The following is a 19642-nucleotide window of genomic DNA, read 5'->3' on the forward strand; positions in this document are numbered from 1 at the left end:
TTCAGTTACATGCTAGCTGTTTTGGCTAACTTAAGCTTTTTGGGGGGTTTTTAGGCTGTTTTAGAATTTACCTAATATTTCAGCTGCATGCTAGCTGTTTTGGCTAACTTAGAGTTTTCTCTATTTTAGGCTAATTTGGCATTTAACTAATATTTTAACTGGCTATCAGCTTCAGCCTTTTCAGCTATTAATTTTAGCATTTTCAGCAGCCAAATTATATATATAGTTATATATAGTTATAGTTATATATAGATTCACACTAGCATTATCGCAGATAATGCTAGTGTGATTAACTAGTTTTTAGTTAGTTTAAAGCTAATGATGGCTAAGATGTGTGTCTGACATCCACCTTGCACATGACCCGATTAGTTGACTAATCAGAAAAAATAATCTGTGATTAGTCGACTACTAAAATAATCGTTTGTGACAGCACTATGATCAACACTCAGAAGTGCTGTAAAGTGTAGCAGCTGATCAGTTTACACGCATCTCAAAGACAGATGTGTCACTTTTCTCTTGAATGGCGATATCGATTAGGTGCCATATCTTCTGGACCAGCACTGCTCCTGCTCTTTCTCCATCCTTCCTTCTTAGGACTTTGTCGTCAGTGCAGAGGAGAGCTTATGTCTGCCTTTTCCTTTCTCTGACTTCCCCGTCTGTCATCTGCCTGCTCCCTAATCCGGGGGCTCTCTTTCCCTCCCCACCCGTCCTTCCATCCTTTCTTGTGGACTTCCTTTCTCCTCCCTCCTTTTTTTACTCTATATCTAATAGACCCACACGCTTTTTTTTGTAATTAATTGCCCGATTACATCCCATGAATAGGGGACGCCAAATCCTCTCAGTTGGCAGTGGCTCGGCGAGCTTTGAGATTTGAATCTGGAGGGAGGGAAAAAGCTTAAGAGCCCACGTGACGCACCACTCCCAGAAAGCAGCTCCGGTGGGCCGAGGGCTCGATGCAGGACGGGAACGGGGTCACGTTCTACACAATGGTGTTTCCTGTCACCAGAAGAGGGCAGACGTCACTCCTTCTTCCCAACAGAGCACTGCAAGCTGGAAGAGGCCCAAATAAATCTGTTGTCATATCAATTATTGTTCCATTGGTGAAGTGGAAGTCATTCCACAGCAAAGCAGCTTAGAGAGGCAGCTCTCGGGATCCGAGCTAAGACAGACCGCGCCGTATATATCTGGAGAGCGGCAGCCACTCACATGGGAGGGAGGGGCTTAATGAGGCTAAATGTTGTTTGTGTGGAAGTGTCATTTGAAATGTGTGTCCTTGAAGACACACATAAGTGCATTTACAAGGTTCCTGCATGCAAATCCCTCTCATGTTAGGGTGGAGCCGTTTTTTTATTTATTTATTTTTTGCTCCTCCCTGATGTTCAAAGCAGCTGCTGACAGAGCTTGTACGTACAGTTATTGCTAACGTGTGTCTTAATATGTGACTTTGTTGTTGTACTTTTAGTGCTGGAGTGGGAAGGACCGGAGTCTTCATCACCCTCAGCATCGTTCTGGAACGAATGCGTTATGAAGGCGTGGTCGACATCTTCCAGACGGTGAAGATGCTTCGAACACAGAGGCCAGCTATGGTCCAAACTGAGGTCAGAAATCTCTCACACTTGTGCATTTTTGTGTTTTAAGACAAACTTTCTTTTATTTACAATGTTCTAGAGCAGGGATAGGCAGCTCAAGGCCTCGAGGCTCGCTGTGTCTGCATGATTCCCAGATATCCAAGCAATCTCATTGATGATTACCTGGTTCAGGTGTGTCCAGCCAATCAGAACATGCCAGATCAGGGTCTGTTGGAAAACATGCAGGAATGCGGCCCTCGAGGCCTGGAGCTGCCTATCCCTGTTCTAGATTCCTTTTCATGAATGGAAAAGCATTTATTCTGTTTTTTGTAGGGATGTCCCGATCAGGGTTTTTTGTTTACTCAAATCCAATTCCGAGTCATTTGATTGTAAGAATCTGTCAATACCGAGTCCGGATCTAAAACGTTTGGAACACATTAAAAAAATGTATACATTTAATAAACAGATCAAGGTTTTCCCAGATTTTTATTTCAATAACTTTCTTCTACCTTTCTTTTTCGATTCAACACTGAAACAGATTATGTGAAGAAGCTTAAACAATCAAAATAGTGCAACTATTAACTAGTAAAAATAGGTGATTAATTATTAGTCATGTGAGGAAGTTTGGTGATTGATCACTGATTCATATCTCCATTAAAAATTCTTAAAAATTATTATTTTTTTATTTTTTTACTGTTGTTGTAGCATAAATATGAATGTACTATTGACTAGATAATAAAATTGTTTATTATTTTTTCTTGTTTTTGAGAGATTATGGCCGAACCCAAATTCATTCCGTACCCCATATTTTCACTCCTTCCAAGTGTAAAAATATGGAAAAATAGTGCCTTCAAATCTGGACGTTACTACCACTCATTGCCGTAATAACGTCATAATAATATTGGTTTTATAAGTTTAAAAAGTCATGCAAAAAGGTCATTATTTAAATTTAAATGTAAAGTTCTGTCCTTCAGAGCACACCACATGAAGAAATGTGTTTCTCCTCACCCTCCCGTTGGAGGGATAGGCACCCCGAAGTCGCTACAGCTCTTCCTTAAAAAAATAAATAATTCAAACACAGCAAAAACTCCAAATGATCCTACAATTTGTGCATTACAGAGAAGCCGTTGAGGTAGGGAATGAATTCAGATTCGACCTATGTTTTATTTTATTTTTTTTATTAGTTGTTCCCAGAGTTTACACTTTGTAGACGGTCCCTTGGCAGCAGTCTCGCTGCCGTCTCTCTTTCAGCACCACGGTCAGAGCCATTTTCATAAAAAAAAAAAAAGAAAAAGAAACACAATCTTTTTTCTTTAAAATGTCAAACCACTTTCTAAAACATATATTAAAATAGGAATTGAGCCTAGAAGTCAGAATCTGTGAATATCTTACTCAGATTACTGAACTGTTTTTGCGTTTCATGCTCAAACTAGTGTCGTATTCTGCTGCGTTTTACGTCGATAATATTTTATGATTCATTCATGAAATTAGGACTTCTAATAGAATATTTATCTGTTATATTAAGCTTGAAATATACAGCGTTGATCATAATGAGGAGAATGAAAAATTTAGCTGATTGGGATCCAACATTCGAGTCTGTAACTTAGTGATCAGATTAGGACATCCTTAGTTTTTAAAGTTCTTTTTTTCTAATATTATGTTTTTCTTTCCCCCACAGGATGAGTACCAATTCTGCTACCATGCAGCTCTGGAGTACTTAGGAAGCTTTGATCACTATGCAACGTAAAAAGCCATCTCTTCCCTCCCAGAATCTGTTTGCCCCCCCCTCCCAACCCACAAGTTACCTGAGCCATAAAAAGTTTCAAATTGGAAAACAGTAGAAGACAGACAATTATTACCCATCCGAATTACACGACAAACCGGAGATTCTTTTTAAAAACAAAACCCACCAGTTTGGGAGAAATGCCAATTGAGACACAGGAAATAGAAGACAAACGCTCATCAGCTCAAGAAAACCCATTCTCACCGGAGGAGGAATCGGAGGCTCAATCTGTGGGACGGGGGAATCGATCAACGACGGCTTACCTTACCTCAAGTGTTTCAATGTGGAGGACGATGTAAACATTCGTGGACAATTCTCAAAAATGTCTTTGTGGTACAACAACAACACCAAGCAACAGGTAATGACGGAAAATGAAAGAGGAAAAACAATGAAGGGGAAGCAGATGGATGTAGCTGAGACTGGGACACTTTTGGGTGCAAAAAAAAGGGGGGTTTTGAGTATTTTTATCGGCAGTTTTTTTGTGAGTGTTGTGCACAGAAATGGCTGAACCGCTGCCTCTGTAACTCTAATGGCTTCTCCCCAACAATCTGGCTATTCTAACTTCTGAACCGACGCTTGAAAGAGCCGCAGTTTCACACCTGCGGCACAAAAGTCACGCAGAGGAATACTCAACTGTAAAACATCACTGCCTGTTGAGCGTATTCGAGCTTTTAGAGGAGTTGTCATCCGGAGAGCAACAACACATATCGTAAAATCTGTTCGTTTCATGAATTGTGAAAATTGTACCTTAATCCAGGTAACCACGGTGATGTTGAGAAAAGCACCACAGTGCATTTACAGCGAAAGGTTCCTCTGACGAATCACCGGATGATCCGTGAAAAAGCTCGTCTGTGCACAAACCGAGGAGAGCAAGAACCACGATTCTTTACAATCACTCCTGTCTTTGGAGCCACGGCACCGCCCTAAACATCCATCAGTCCGGTTGGTGCGAGAGGCTTAGGAACCACCAAACAGTGACGGACGCAGATTTTTAAAGCTTTCTTTTTGTACAGTGACCAACGCTCATTATCAGTTTTTTTTTTTTTGGGTTCAAAAACAAACTTTTTTTTCCTGTCAAAACCAAATGTGCTGCTTTTTCCCATGTATGCTGAACATGTGACTCTTGCGTCGGAGGAGGAGGATGATGAATCTGCTAACTCTGCGCCCAGGCGGGCATGACTGAAAGCGAATCCACACGATGTCACCATCCACCCTCAAAAAGACCATCCATATTATTTAAAAGACACTCAAGACGGGCAAAGGCCTGCCGCAATTACTGAACTGTACATTCATACGGTTGAAAAATTGGCCCTAAAATCCAGTGTATGAGCAGAATCGATGCTTTGGTGTTCGCCCTGCATTCTCCGGAGGATTTTTTTCAGCCAAATCCAGCAGCAGCCATGTCAAATCTCAATGCCATGATGTGTTAAAAAATAACCTCCAGTACCTGCATATCCAAACAGCAGGATAACACACTAATGTATTTGTACCGGATATAAAGGAGGACAAAAGATTCCGTTTCCGATGCACAAAAAAACCACCAGAGCGATGGAAGGACTCGTGTTATTTTTATTTTTTTGTTATTTCCAAAAAAGCCTTACTATTGTTGTAACATGAAAATATTAATGTTGTACTGCAATTAATTTGACATTACATAACTTTGTTTCCATTTTTAGTTTAGTTTTTTAACAGAGATGTTGTATCACTTTTTTTTATTAGCAAGTAAAGAGAAAATGCTTATCTGTTCATATTATGTTCAAAGACATTCTATTTTTTCACTGTAGAAAAGTTAAGTATAACATCCTTGTGTTTGTGCGCATATATATATATTTACATATATATATTTCTATATGTGTGTATATATTAGCGCACATTTACACATGCATATATATATATTTAAATGCAGATTATGAAGATATATCTAAACAGTATGAATTTAGTAATTTTCTTTATCATTTTTTTTGGTCCAAACTTGACAGTTTTTTGCATTAGTCTGATGGATTTTTAGGTTTTTGAACATGTGTCTCCTAAAAAAAAGATCACATTTTCACTTGCCCTCCTCCTAAAGGGGTAGAAGCTGTGCCGATGCCATTTATAAATCTTTCTTTTTTTATCATATATTTGATTTTATTCCTCCTGGGATGACCGACAAAAATCCAAACTGACCATTTCAGACTTGTACTGTTCCTTCTGTGAATATGTACAGACTAATGACCTCTTAAGGACATCCTTTCCATTTTTTTTAAACCCTAATTTCAGTGCCCATTAGTTTTATCAGATAACCATTATGACCTAGAGTATACCTGTAAATAAACAAATATATAGATTATATGTATTTGTATCATTTGACCCTTGAGATCTCACATTTTAAGTGGGGATGTAAATGCACACATCAGGGTTCAGATCCATCTAGATGCCATTTATGAAGCTTTTTCGAACCCTCTTCCCTTAGACTTTAATTACCTCTCGCTTATTTCTGCCTTTAATTTACATTTTTAGCAGTGAAACTGGGAAAGGTGCCAGCTGCTTGCTGCTGCTCTCACACCCACCGCCTCAGCGAAGGCGCCGAATTCAGCAAAAGTGATCTTCTGGGAGGTTTGTTCTCTCTTCCAACAACCATTTGACTCATAATTCATTCTTAGCTTTGGCTGAAGTTACTAAAGGATTGCAGATTTGGATTTTGTTCCATTAATTGGACTTTAAAGATTCCCAGTAACTGAACTGCGCTGGCACCCGAAGGCATTTTTCACGTTTTTATTATCAATATTCCTAAAAGTCCAGCTGCACAACTATAAAAGATGCCAAGGTGTTTACTCAGAAATGCAACTTGACTAAAGGCCAGAAATGTTTCTGCTTCAACGTGACGTCTTGCTTGATTTTCTCCATTGCTCCTTTTTAAGCCTTGTATAAAATCATATTTGTTCTTTTATTTTATTTTATTTTTTACGTTTCCTTATGAGATGATCCATGAAAGGCCAAGACAACCCCAACAAATTTCCGAACTGCAGTTTGTCATTTTCCGAATCGTCACACGTTTGAAGTAAAACATGTTTTTTGGATGCAAAAAAAAGGACTGGTATCAGGGGCCCATGCTCAAACCCAAACAGTGGACGCCGTTCAAAGCTTGTGCAGTGTGTGTGACTCCTTTGAGTTTGTGTAAAGTTGCTCAAATCCTTTTGAAAAAAAAAAAAACAGCCACCAAATTTACATCTTTGAATATCGGGGGAGGGGGACTGACACAAAGAACGACGACGAAGACGACTTGATGACAAACAATGGAAATTGAAAAAAAGAAGAAAAAAACTCAGTTTTACCTTTGTGTGAAGGCCTAGTGCTCACTTTCAAACTGTTACTTCTAACGGAAACAATAAATGGTTTAAAGCCACTGTGTATGTAGATATGTTGACTTTGTATTAAAGAAACGTTGTCTGGAATCTATTCTGTATGTGGGTTTTCTTTTTGGATACACATGTTGTAAATCTTACAGCTGTTTACTGGATTCCTGTGAACTTAAGGCCGGATAGATTATCACCCTAACCTTAAATAATTCATTCCAGAGCCTCCCCCATGAAATGAGTAAACAAGTATTTGTGCTGGTACTTCAATCTGTGCCGTTCTACTGCGACAGATCGAAGATACTTGATTCTTGACATCATATCCTGTTCTCTCCTGTGTGTCTGTCTGTGCACCAAAATTGTGTGGCTGCTGCCCAACACTGGGCAACTTCTATGTGTTGCCCTACTACCACCAGTTTTCCGTGGGATCAATAAAGTATCTATGTATATCCATTGAAAACATGTTACTGGCGTGTTGAAAACTGATCCAGATTTGCCTTAAAATCAAATTAGCAACCACAAATTATGATATGAATCAAATCGTGGTTAACATGTTTCCCAAACCACGTTGCACCGGCCTCTTCTGAGCTCCCCTGCAGGTTTTCGGCCCATTGGTGAGCGATCCCACGCCGCTCCTTCGGGCTTGACCCACCTGTGGAAGGAGCCCCGACCACCAAGCACTCGTCTGCAAGCCTCAACCTCAGGCCTGGCTCTAGCGGAATCTGGGATTGGACTTCTCATAAAGGGTTTCTGAACTGCTCTCTGTCTGTTATGGGAGACCCTATCAGGGGCAGAAGTCCCAGACGGCAAAGATCCTGAGATCACTCGAGCACTCAAACCCCCTCACCACGTTAAGGTGGCGGTTCAAGGAGGGGACTGGAGTAAGGTAGTTTGCCCTCTCTCAGTGGGCAGAGTGCTCCTGCCCAGGGTGGAGGAGTTTAAATATCTTGGGGTCTTGTTTATGAGTGAGGGTAGATCTGAGGGTGAGATCGACAGGCGGATTGGAGTGCCGTCCGGCGTTTTGCGGTTGTTGGACTGGTCCATTGCGGTGAAAAGAGAGCTGAGCCAGAAAGCAAAGCTCTCAATTTACCGGTCGATCTTCGTTCCAGTCCTCACTTTTGGTCTTGAACTCTGGGTCGTGACCAAAAGAATGAGATCCTGATTACAAATAGCTTTCTCTGTATGGAGGCCGGGTGCACTCGCTTATAGAGATAGGGTGAAGAGCCCAGTCACACGGAGAGAGCTCGGAGTAGAGACGCTGTTCCTCTAGAGGAGCCAGTGGAGGTGACTCTGGCATCCGATCAGGATGCCTCCTCGGGAAGGTGTTCTGGGTATGTCCAACTGGATGGAGGCACCAGGGAAGACCCAGGGCATGCTGGAGAAACTATGTCTCAGCTGGCCTGGGAACGCCTCAGGGTTCCTCCCAGAGGAATTGGAGGAAGTGACCGGGGAGAGGGAAATTATGGCATCTTGGCTTAGACTGCTGCCCCCGCGACCCGGTTCTAGATGAGAAGAAGATGATGGATCTTTACTATTAGAAATGTGTAAAACAAAAAAAGTATTTTGGATTCTGTGAATCACAAGGATAACCTCCTTTACCCCTCTGGTGTATTGTATTAAAAAAAGGTATTTTTTGTCAAATATCTCCTAAGAATTAAGCGAAATTACCACTAAAAACGCTGACAAGTAATTTGTTGTTTTCCGTTGCTATCAAAGTGTCCGAACTTTAGTGAAAATGGATTTGTTGGTCCCCATCTGTTAATCATGAGAATTTGCTGAGAGTTCTCTAGCTACATAACTTTAATTGCATCAGCACTTTACTTTGTACCTCACTCAACAGATTGGAATTGCATTTGAAAAGGGAGAAATCTGTGCCACAGGACAAGTGATGAAGCAAACAGATGGTGCATCCTTTTGTTGATCGAGGGCTTGATTAGCTTCCGCCTATATTTATCCACCAGCCTCTTTACAAACACATCCCGGTGTGTCCTTAAGCCTGTCTTCAGGCTGTAGAAATCCCAACCAGGCAGGATGATATTGGTGTGAAGGTAAACCTCTCCCCCCTCCTTCCCCGGTGGCATTTGGTCTCACATCTGTGTTTAAGATGGATATCTACTAACTTTAGCTTGAAATGTTTGGGTTTTGTTGCTAAAACTTTGCCTTGGAGAATTGTCTTTTATTGCTTTGGAAGCAACCTGCGGTTTAAGCCTGAAGGCGTGTCAGGAACGAAGCGTATTTGTGGTGAAAGGTGGGCAGGAAAGGGTTAAGGTTAACAATCCTAAACAAAATTTGATTACATTCTTTTTCAAATCGGTATGTTTGCAAGTATAATTGATCAAATTAGGAAAAAAAAAACATTTCTTTAGACTTGATTTAGTCAGTACTTTTTTGTTACCTTTATTATTAAAGACTCACTCTGATGAAAATCTTGTTTTTGCTCTTTTAAACATGTTCTTGATGCACTTTTCTGATGATGAGGAACATACAGTTAGAGAATTATGATTATAAATTGCGTTATTGAGTATTTTTGAGATAGAGGACAAAACGTAGATGGAAAAAGCTTTTAGCCATGACATAGCTGCCAGACGGATGTTGGGAGGTAAGGGCAGGCTTGTTTCGGCCCACAAGCACCCTGCTCAGCTCTATTCCAATGTATCCACACATACGTCTTTCTTCCAAGCTGGCATCTGGCTTAAAACTGTACGGCTTGATAGCTCCAAAATTGCTTTCCATTTTTGTTACTCTAGTTATGTTAGGTTGGGGTGTGAGTGGTTGAAGCTATAGTGTGATAGCAGACAGATGTTGGGAAGTAGGGGCAGGCTTGCTTTGTGCCAACAGTCCAGACCACAACCTAGAAGTGAGTTTCTAAGGAATAGGGCTGGGTTAACTAAATCGATTTGGATCAATCTAAGCTTAATATTGATCTAGCACATAATGCTAAAGTCCGCTAGCTTGATGCTAACGTATAATGGGGTTTCCTAGTTTCTTCTTATTTAAAAATCTACTTGATGCAAGACAAAACAAACTTACTACTCACTTTTCTCATAGGTTGATCTTCAAAAAAAATCCTATTTAAATAATATCTCTAATAAAACAAGTTTTTTGACTCGTAATTTTAATGTTTTTTAACAACTTCAAGTTGTCTTATTTCAATTGATCTATAAATAAGGATACTTGGACTGTTGTAGCACTTTAAAAGGTTATTTTTGGAGGAAAAAGAATCAGCATGTGTATAAATGTACCTACTTTGAAGATGTATATGTATATTTTTTTTTAGCAAAACAAGCTTATTTTAGGACACAATATGTATAATTATCAGTCCAAAATACCTGAGTGTTTATAGCTAATTTCAATTAAGTTCTGTCTTAAAAAGACTAGTTAGCACAATTTATTTCAAGAAATCTTACTAAGACAAATTGGCATTGGCAGATTTTTTTTCACTTACGGCAAGGGAAAAACATTTTGTACTTTAGACTTTTGAGTAGTGAACAAATCATTGATACTATTGTAGTTTTTAATTGAAGTGAATTTAATCAAAACACTATCAATTGTTTAACCCTGACTGTCCACCAGCCAACTCATTTGATCGGACGTTACACCACCTCATGGCTCATCATGACAAGCGTCTGCTGAGTTCCAAACATTTTATGAGAAACGTAAGCAGAAAGAAAACCTATTTCAAGAAAGATGTTCCCAATTCTCTGCTCGGAGAGATCTTTCTGTCCGTTCGGTTCCAATAGGAGCAAGCCAGCAGACCGAGTGTGAGGGGAGGCGAGGAAGGGAATTAGGTCGGCGATTATGCAGTGATTCAGACAGCAGCTCATTAGGACCCAGCTAAGCAAGCAATCAACGAATCAATGTGACAGTGGACCCAAAAGCCACAGAAATTTGTAATAAATGGCAAAGCGATAAATTGGATTATCCACAGCCCCGTGGCCAAGCTCTTTCTGTTGCAAATGACAAATCAATCCAATCATGCCACAAAAAAAACTCACCAAGAACAAGAAAAAAGGGACCTTGTGTTGTACCAGCTGGGGAGGTTATCCATCTCTTGTAAGGACTGGAGTTTCCTAGAGGTCATTTATGTATGGTATTCAGGGTTCTAAAATATTCATGGCACACCATTAGATGTTTATGACTGTCATTTATAAGAGGAGATTTACTGACATTTGAACTACAGCCAGAGCCGGAGAGGTGTCAAGGGGGCCGCTGGCGCACAGGCCTCCTGATACCCCGGAGAGGGAGCAGCTCTGCTGTGATCAGACGCAGCTGCAAATGCCAATAATTAAATTTAGATCCAGCCGGAATATCTTTTTGCATCACTTCTGGTATATTTAAAGTACGAGTGACAGATCTGCTCCATCAGTTACTTTGTCACCAAATAAGTGATGGAGAAGAGAGAAGACGATGTGAGGATTGACAGTTAATAAGCTGTTATTAAACGTTTCATACCTGCCTGGTAAAATTCTCCTTAAAAGGTGTCAAATTTTGCCTCCTTGAATATGAGACAACTTTTGAAGGGCTTTGCTGCCATCTGCAGGAAATGATGAGGTACTTCATGCAATATATTTTCCTCACTCTGCTTCTGCTTTCCTTCCTCAAATCAGCTCCAAATGAGACGGTGAGGCTGTCTAACACCAGTGTGAAGGCATCCTCACGTCTCTGACTGTGGAAAATAAAAGGTGTCCACCACGCCGTCAGATTCGTTAACATTTAAAGCATGCTGCACTGTGTTGTTTGTTCAAACACCTGTCAGGTGAAAGCGGTGATATTTCAAAAACGGTGCTGTGCTGTGACATAACTCGTGCTCATGGCCGGTTATTTCCTATAATCTGTCTTCTGTTCTGCGTGTGCAGCGAGGGCTTTCCCTCTGAGTGATTGCTGCTATTAAATACCAGCAGCTCCTGTTGGAGAGGGAGCACAGCCTGCACTCCTCCTCTGCCTCTTCCCTCTATCATCCACCAATTCTTTCTGCTTCTTCGGCCCCTGCTGATTCCCCCTTTTCCACATTTAATGCCTCGAGGTCTGTTTTCCTTTTCTTTTCATGCTAAAAGTGTGCTTTAAGCAGGTGAGTAATTTTAATTTTTAGCCCAGTGTCTATTATATTTTATACAGGCATTTCTGAGACACTCTATATCATTAGCATGATCAAAACTTTCCTTAAAAACCCAAATGTACAGAATATAACTTGGTCCATGTTTTCTGTCCTGCAGTAAATCATCGTTCCACTGGGGGCAGTGTAGAATGGCTCCTTTCAAAATGGCTGCTTCCATGAAATCTCAAGACCACTTTTGGCAGGAAAGTTCTCCTAGTTTTCAAAACTTTATGGTGAGAATAGTGTTTTTTGTGGGGGGCTTTTTGTGCATTTTTCTCATGACAGACAAACATAAAGAAAAATTAAGATAAAAACTGAATTTCTGAATATTTCTATATTCAAATTGTTGTGAATTTAGGCCCGATCCGAATACTATCCCTTCTCACCCCCCCTTAGCCCTCCGCCTTCGTTTATCCCTCCGTGCTTGCTCCAAACTGAGGGTGGTAAAAAATATTTCCGACGTGAGTTTCGTACAGTGACGTCATCAAAATCACCGGTAAGCTAGCGTTAGCGCTTACAGCGCTCGAATATACATTACAAGAGCAGTTTTATAAATTTAAAAAGGTCACACTGTAACATAAAGTTATTACTTACGTTTAAATGTAAACATCTGTGGTTCAGAGCGTACCAAAGTGAAGAAAAGCGCTTCATAGCGCGGCGCGGTTTACTCTCGCGATAGCGGACCTTGGACCCCTCTGTTTCGAGTGTGTAGCGTAAAAAAAAAAAAATAATAATAATAATAATTCCTCGGTCCTGGGAGGAGTTTGGTGAGGCCATGGAGAAGGACTATCGGCTGGCCTCAAAGAGATTCTGGCAAACCATCCGGCGTCTCAGGAGGGGAAAGCAGTTTTCTGCAGGCACCGTTTTCGGTGCAGGTGGGGATCTGTTGACCTCAACTGGGGACATTGTCGGGCGGTGGAAGGAATACTTTGAGGATCTCCTCAACCCTGCTGACACGCCTTCCGTTGAGGAAGCAGAGGCTGAGGACATTGGGGTGGAACTGTCCATCACCCAAGCTGAGGTCACCGAGGTTGTCAAAGAGCTCCTCGGTGGCAAGGCTCCGGGGGTGGATGAGGTTCGCCCTGAGTACCTCAAGTCTCTGGATGTTGTAGGAGTGTCTTGGCTGACACGTCTCTGCAGCATTGCGTGGCAGACAGGAACCGTACCACTGGACTGGCAGACTGGGGTGGTGGTTCCCCTTTTCAAGAAGGGGGACCGGAGGGTGTGTTCCAACTACCGGGGAATCACACTCCTCAGCCTTCCTGGGAAAGTCTATGCCAGGGTACTGGAGAGGAGAGTCCGTCCGATAGTCGAACCTCAGATTCAAGAACAACAGTGCGGTTTCCGTCCTGGTCGTGGAACAGTGGACCAGCTCTACACCCTCTTCAGGGTGCTGGAGGGTTCGTGGGAGTTCGCTCATCCAGTCCATATGTGTTTTGTGGATTTGGAGAAGGCGTTCGACCGCGTTCCCCGTTGTGTCCTGTGGAGGGTGCTCTGGGAGTATGGGGTCCGGGGAGCCCTACTCAGGGCTGTCCGGTCTCTGTATGACCGGAGCAGGAGCTTGGTTCGCATGGCCGGCAGTAAGTCAGACCTGTTCCCGGTGCATGTTGGACTCCGGCAGGGCTGCCCTTTATCACCGGTTCTGTTCATAGTCTTTATGGACAGAATTTCTAGGCGCAGCCAGGGGCCGGAGGGGGTCTGGTTTGGGGACCACAGGATTTCCTCTCTGCTCTTTGCAGATGATGTCGTTCTGTTGGCTCCATCGAACCGGGATCTCCAGCATGTATTGGAGCGGTTTGCAGCCGAGTGTGAAGCGGCCGGGATGAGGGTCAGCACCGCTAAGTCTGAGGCCATGGTTCTCGACCGGAGAAAGGTAGTTTGCCCTCTCTCGGTGGGTGGAGTGCGCCTGCCTCAGGTGGAGGAGTTTAAATATCTTGGGGTCTTGTTCACGAGTGATGGAAGATCGGAGCGTGAGATCGACAGGCGGATTGGAGCTGCGTCCGCTATTATGCGGTCGCTGTACCGGTTCGTTGTGGTGAAAAGAGAGCTGAGCCAGAAAGCAAAGCTCTCGATTTACCGGTCGATCTTCGTTCCAGTACTCACCTATGGTCATGAGCTTTGGGTCGTGACCGAAAGAACGAGATCCCGACTACAAGCGGCTGAAATGAGTTTTCTCCGGAGGGTGGCTGGACGCTCCCTTAGAGATAGGGTGAGAAGCTCGGTCACCCGGAGAGAGCTCGGAGTAGAGCCGCTTCTCCTCCGCATCGAGAGAAGCCAGTTGAGGTGGCTCGGGCATCTGGTCCGGATGCCTCCTGGACGCCTCCCTGGTGAGGTGTTCCGGGCATGTCCCACTGGGCGGAGGCCCCGGGGAAGACCCAGGACACGCTGGAGAGACTATGTTTCTCGGCTGGCCTGGGAACGCCTCGGGGTCCCCCCAGAGGAGCTGGAGGAAGTGGCCGGGGAGAGGGAAGTCTGGGCATCTTTGCTTAGACTGCTGCCCCCGCGACCCGGTCCCGGATGAAGCGGAGGAAGATGGATGGATGGATAATAATAATTCCGGACACAACTTTGACTTCAACTGCCACTTCAAATCAAGGGGGAGGGCTAAGGGGAAATGAGAAGGGGAGTATTCGGATCGGGCCTAAGAGACTAAAAAAATCAAATTGAAAAATTAATTTAGTAGTTGTTACAGACAAATTACAATCGACTCTATACCATACATCCACTTGGTGACAAACAGATCCATGTGTGTCTTCATTTTTCTCTTCCGAGCTAGTATGTGGTTTAAAGCTGTACTACTGGATAGCTCCAATTTTGCTCGCTATTTTTATTGCACTGCTAGTGTTAGCTATAGTGGCGTAGGGCAGTAAAAATGTTCAAATCATGTAAACATCATAAAAGCTGTGAAATCAGTATATTTTCTAATATTGTTTGGTGATAAATTTTATTTAAAGGGGCTATTTCCTCTGATTTTTTTTTTTTAATTCCTCCGTGCTTTGATTTTATTTTGCTGTCATCTCATATGTCTTATCTCTCAATAATTGGTACATGAAGCATTTCTAATTTACCGCTAATGTTAGCTTATAGTGGAAAGGGGCTGTCAGCTAGTGGGAGAGAGTGCAAATGAGGGGATGATGGGAAATGGCCAACAGTCCCTCCCACAATTCAGAGACACATTTCTGATAAACTCCTGTTCCTCTGCAGACACTATGACAGAAAAAACAGCACTTAAAAAAGAATTGCCCAAAAATGGCATAATCATAATTAAAATGATGCCTAAACACTTTTACAATACATCACAAGATGACTGAAGTGGAATATAAAAAAAAACCCCTTTGAATATAACTTTTTTCCATGTCATATGTCCTGTAGTTCATCATCATTCCACTAGGGGCAGTAGAAGAGGCTTTTCCTGCTCATTTCAAAATGGCTGCTTCCATTAAATGTTAAAAACACTTTTGGCGGGAAAAGTTTTTCAAACTTTTTAGTGAGAATGACTCATCTATTGTTATTATTAATTTATTTAAATGACTACTTGAAAGTATGCAAAATTTGTTGATAATCATTTATTTATAAAACAGTTCCACTGTGTTAAAAATGTATGTTACAAATGTGAGACAGTGAGTAAATAAGCTGTACTCATGTAAATATTTTTGCATCTTAAAAAACATTGCAAAAAATTACCAAATCACCAAACGGATCATAATTGATATCATATACATAAATGATATTGGTAAATTTTATTGTGGATTTTATCAAAGGGTTTAACAAAAACATTTTAATTCCAAAAACTTTACATTTTATGTCAATTCTTTGATGGGTTTTACAGGGTAAATATTTGTCATCATCTCACTTTTTTCATGTTTGTAACTAAGCTAAAACATTTTTTCATTTGTCTGGTGTCTAGGTTTATATTTGCATCGAAGGGATACCTTGATTTATGACTTTGTCCTAAATTTGAACTGTATCTTTTTCTGTTGCTGTTGTTTCTTTGACAGGCTAGTCTACACGTAGATGTTGCACACAAGACAACATATCCCCTCTGCTGTCTCCGTCTCGGATTACTCTTACAAGAAGCGTTTGATCCAGTTTGAAGTTTATGCGGTTTGAAGTAAGTCTGGCTCAGTGCCGCAAAGGACAGCACATATCTCTTGTCGACGTTTTTTTTTCTCACTACCTATGCCTATACAAGGACAAGGAATGTCACTAGCAGGAATTACTCTTATATAACAGTTTGACTACAGTCTGCCAGCATTTGGTTTATAGCAAGTGAGCTACAGCAGAAAAGCGTATCAAAGTGGCTCAAGTTTGAGATTTTTTTTTTTTTTGTCTAAAAGATCATCAGGACTTTGGTCTCAAATGTCATGTGAAACACTCGTTTCATCACCAGTACAGTATGGATAATGTTTCTGTAATGGGAAACAGAGCGTTAGGATGATAACAGTTAATAAAACCCTTCAATATTTTCTGTTCTGCTGCACTCCAAAGTGAGCTTTACAGTAATGATTAAGGATATACGAAACCATCTGCATGGGAGCCAGTGCAGCCTCCCCGTACACATGTCCATTTGAGCACAATCATTTCACACTCCAGCAGAGTGAGAAGCTGAGAAATTGAGTTTAGGATGAAAAATGACAATAATGTGTGATAATTTCAGTTCGGCCAACGCGGACGGAGTCTTAATGGAGTTTTCATCACCAGCAGTCTAATAGTTGCACGACAGAAACTCACTCTTCGCCCCGGCATGAACAACCTCAAGTTCCTACAAAATAAAAGCTGCATTGTGTTTACATGGAGGTGAAAAGCAAGTACTACAAAGTAATAATTTTATACTCATTTTTGTACTTGTTTGTGGGATATTTGTGGAGTTTGTGTATATGTTCTACACGTATTACTCAGGAAAAACATATTAAATATTTTCAGGAGCTATTTTATATTTCAAATCAAATATTTGAATATGATATAATACTAATGAAATAATAACAATGAAAAATATATTTTTGCATGTTCTAAAAAATGTCAATATTAATGTAATGATTAAATTATTAACTTATTTTGTGTAAATAAACCTTGAGAACCGTAATTGAAAAAAAATCAAAAAAATAAAATCAAAACAACCTAATAAAAACAATGCAAAATCAAGGACAATCAAAAAATAAGTCAATTTGAAATCATTTCAAGCTAAAATTTTAATAATGAAAAAAAGTTTCAAAAGTACAAAAAATGGAACCTTATTTTTTTTTATTAAAATTTATTTTAAAAAATTGGACATCTATTTAAAGAACATTTGTCAATGAGAAATAATAGCAGACATGAAGGGATCTAACATTAATGCCCCAACAATACCCAAACCTACTCATAGTAACTTCTACAAACACATAATTATGGAGAGAGGGGACCACAAGACTCCCTTTGACTAGAGGCACAACATATGTGAAGCAGTGGTGATGTGCTTCGTGACCTGTGGAATGTGACCTTTTAATGATAAAGTGTAGCCAGATGTCGGTCTCAACGTTAATCTTTTTGTTGCGCAGGGACTTTGGCTATTTACATCTGGAATCCATTCGTTCTACAAAAAGCATGTTTGCAAGCATCGAATACGTACAGTAAAGTTTTGAATTGGAGCTCAGCTCAAGGGGACAATTTAAGCTATTGATTTGGCAAAGAAAGAAGCCCTGACAAAAGTATAGAAATAATTATAAGTTTTTACTAGATCTATCAAGTAGTGTTGATTAATCAGTGTTTTTATTTTTTTATTTTTTTTATTTTATTTTGTCAGTTTTTCAATTTAATTCGATTTTTTTAACTGAATTTTAAGACCTCCAATGTCAGCTTATGTATATTAATCTAGGCTAAACTGTACAAAGATATGATTAATAGTGTCTTTAAATGATGCACTATGAAACCACCATATTCTTCAAGTGCCGATCCCAAGTAAACACAGAAAGTTGTGTCAGGAAGGGCATCTGACGAAAAGCCAAATCACAAACAGAACTTTATTACTAGATGGGTCGTGGCCCAGGTTAATGACAACTGCCATCGATGCTGTTGACCTTCAAGGAGCCACAGAAAATTGCACTCTGGTGGTCAAAGGAGGACATGGTGTGTTTATGAGGGACTTTGGCAGGGAAAACTAGAGTTAGCTGACATGATTGAAAGAAGAAAGTTGGATATCCTCTGTGTGTTTAAGAGACCAGATGGAAAAAAGGGAGCAAAGCTTATGGATTTGGAGCAGGTTCAAACCTTTTTTTCCATCATAGTGTGGATGAGAAGAGGAATGGAGGAGGAGTAATCCTGGAAGAAGAGTTTGCTATAAATATCCTGGAGGTAAATAGAGTCTCAGATAGGGGGATAGGGGGATGAGTCTGAAGCTGAAAGTTGAAGGCCTGATGGTAAATGTTGTCAGTAGTTATACCCCAGGTATAATGTGAATTGGAGAAGGAAAAACTCTGGAGGAAGATGGATGAAGTGATGCCCTATTCAACCCTCCCCCACCCCCAAAGCGTTTATTGAGGATTTTATGTGAGTGAGGGAAACAAGAATTGAGAAAGTTTTGAAGAAGTTTTAGAACAGAAACACAGACGGACAGATGTAAGCCTTGCTGAAAGGATGAAAATGAAAGTTAAAAACCCATTTTACCAGAAAAGAAAAGAGCAGAGGGTGACATGTGAGACACTTGGTGCAGACGTAATCAGAAAGAGACCAACTGGAAAGTTGTGGCTCGGAAGAATAGAGCCTAATAGCAAAGAATGGTATTGTGTAGATTGACTCTGGTGGTGAAGAAGATGAAGAGGACATGGACAGTGCCAAATGTTGGAAGCTGAAAAAAGAAAGAGTACGGTGAGGCTTTTAGGGAGTTTTTGAAACATTCTTAAGATCGCACAAGGGTTAAGGGGATCCGGAGGTTCATCGGAGAGTGTGAAAAAGAGGCCAAGAGATGTAGCCAAGAGATGTAACCAAGTTGGAACAGGAACTGGAATGTTCTGGCTGGGGAGAGTGTTGTCTAATACTAAAGAATGGTAGTGTGTAGGTTGACTCTGGTGGTGAGGAAGATGAAGAGGATATGGACAGCAGGGATGGAAGCTTCTGGGACAAGCCCAGAACACCTCCCCAAGGAGGCAAGATACTTAGGCTGTATTCGGACTGAATACATTTGGTCTGGTTGAAAAGCAGTCTGAATACAGACCAAACGCAAGGTTCAGGACTCGATCTGGACCACATTAAGTGGACTCGGTTAGAACTAGCAGACTTTTCAAAACTGAATACACCATTAAGCAAGTTCATGTGGGACAGGAGACCTCCACTCAGAGGGAGAAGGCAAACTACCTTTCTCCTGTCAAGAACCATGACCTCTGACATAACTTTACATGTAATTGAGAAGAAAAAATTTTCATGAATGAATGAATTCACCAAGGCCTTTATTTTCACAATCCAAATTTTTAGGTATGGATTAATGATTGGTTAGGCTTTAGCTTCACATTTCATGGCCTTCCTGTCACATTATCCGGACTTGAGACCGGCACATGAAAGCACTGGGTAGTGCCCCCATGTGGTTGCATTACTGTGATATAACCCTCTGGTGCATGAAAAATCTGACCAATCATGATTCATGCACCAGAGGGTTAATCAATATTAATTGATAAGTTTATTGTATCCAATGACACTTTACTAAAGTCAGTTATAGATAAATGAATAGAAATTAAGAATTTATGTAAATGATGTATGGCTTTTTATACTGTGTAAAGCTTTACTATGGGCTATTCCACATTCGATTATTTTACACAAAATGTTTGGCATTTATGTGCTGTGTAACTTTTTTTTTTTTAATAATGTGACCATTTGAAAAAAGTTAAGAATTTGC

At 40.9% G+C, this 19642-nt stretch overlaps 1 protein-coding gene across 8 annotated transcripts in view; it reads left to right on the top strand.

Moving 5' to 3' along the window:
• The window catches only part of ptprsa (protein tyrosine phosphatase receptor type Sa), a 292916-nt gene extending 286131 nt beyond the window's left edge, over positions 1-6785 (top strand). For all 8 annotated transcript variants that reach the window (XM_036211506.1, XM_024278989.2, XM_024278979.2 and 5 more), the window contains 2 exons: positions 1463-1598; positions 3247-6785. In XM_036211506.1, the coding sequence (XP_036067399.1) occupies positions 1463-1598; positions 3247-3315 (205 nt within the window). In that variant the 3' untranslated portion in view covers positions 3316-6785. The remainder of the gene's footprint in view (positions 1-1462; positions 1599-3246) is intronic.
• The last annotated feature ends 12857 nt before the right edge of the window (positions 6786-19642 follow it).

The sequence above is a fragment of the Oryzias melastigma genome, linkage group LG4 (assembly GCF_002922805.2).
Source record: "Oryzias melastigma strain HK-1 linkage group LG4, ASM292280v2, whole genome shotgun sequence".
NCBI classification, from domain to species: Eukaryota; Metazoa; Chordata; class Actinopteri; order Beloniformes; family Adrianichthyidae; genus Oryzias; species Oryzias melastigma.